Source organism: Penaeus monodon, chromosome 29, assembly GCF_015228065.2.
Source record: "Penaeus monodon isolate SGIC_2016 chromosome 29, NSTDA_Pmon_1, whole genome shotgun sequence".
NCBI classification, from domain to species: Eukaryota; Metazoa; Arthropoda; class Malacostraca; order Decapoda; family Penaeidae; genus Penaeus; species Penaeus monodon.
In genome coordinates this window covers 28,568,256-28,568,803 of record NC_051414.1, presented here as the reverse complement: position 1 = coordinate 28,568,803, position 548 = coordinate 28,568,256, and the positions used below count along the sequence as shown (strand labels likewise).

Sequence of the window (548 nt, the reverse complement as noted above, 5' to 3'; positions counted from 1 at the left end):
CTGACTATCTGCTTGTATCTGCCTTATCTATCTGTCTGCAATAAATACCGGACAATACCTGGTATTCTATGAACTCAAGCAAGTCAGCCACATGATCTTGGGCGTCGGGGTCTGGGAAGGCTGAATGAGCCTCGTCATACCACAGCCAAGCGTTCACCCAGCGTCCAGCGTCCGCACTTGCTCTGGCCACGCGCAAGATATCCCACGTGGTCAGCCCTGGCCGGGAGATGGCACTCAAGAAAGAGTATGAATATGTATGTATCAAGACAGATACATGGAAAATAGTTAGTGTTAAGTGATTTATGATGACATGAGATTTAGACCTGCGTGTACTGACTAACGCTTGAGTCGGTGTCCAGAATCCTCCCGTTGAGCAGGTGTTCCATGGGCAGCAGGTACACTCGCTGCAGGAGGGCCAGCGACTGCGCCGCTCCGTCCAGATCTGATCTCGACGGCAGCACAGTCCTGCTTTCCGCTGCTTTCAGGGCTGGGTTGCTTTCTGGGAATGTTTTAATTTTACAGATAGAGATCAGGCATACGCACGCGCG

The 548-nt window shown here is 51.5% G+C and overlaps 1 protein-coding gene across 1 annotated transcript in view; it reads right to left on the bottom strand.

Annotated features, from left to right (window-relative positions):
- Positions 1-548, bottom strand: part of LOC119592111 (prolyl 4-hydroxylase subunit alpha-3-like) — an 8,619-nt gene that overhangs the window by 5,068 nt on the left and 3,003 nt on the right. The window contains exons 5-6 of the mRNA XM_037940931.1: positions 338-499; positions 59-216 (exon numbers count right to left, since the gene is read on the bottom strand). Of these exons, the coding sequence (XP_037796859.1) occupies positions 59-216; positions 338-499 (320 nt within the window). The remainder of the gene's footprint in view (positions 1-58; positions 217-337; positions 500-548) is intronic.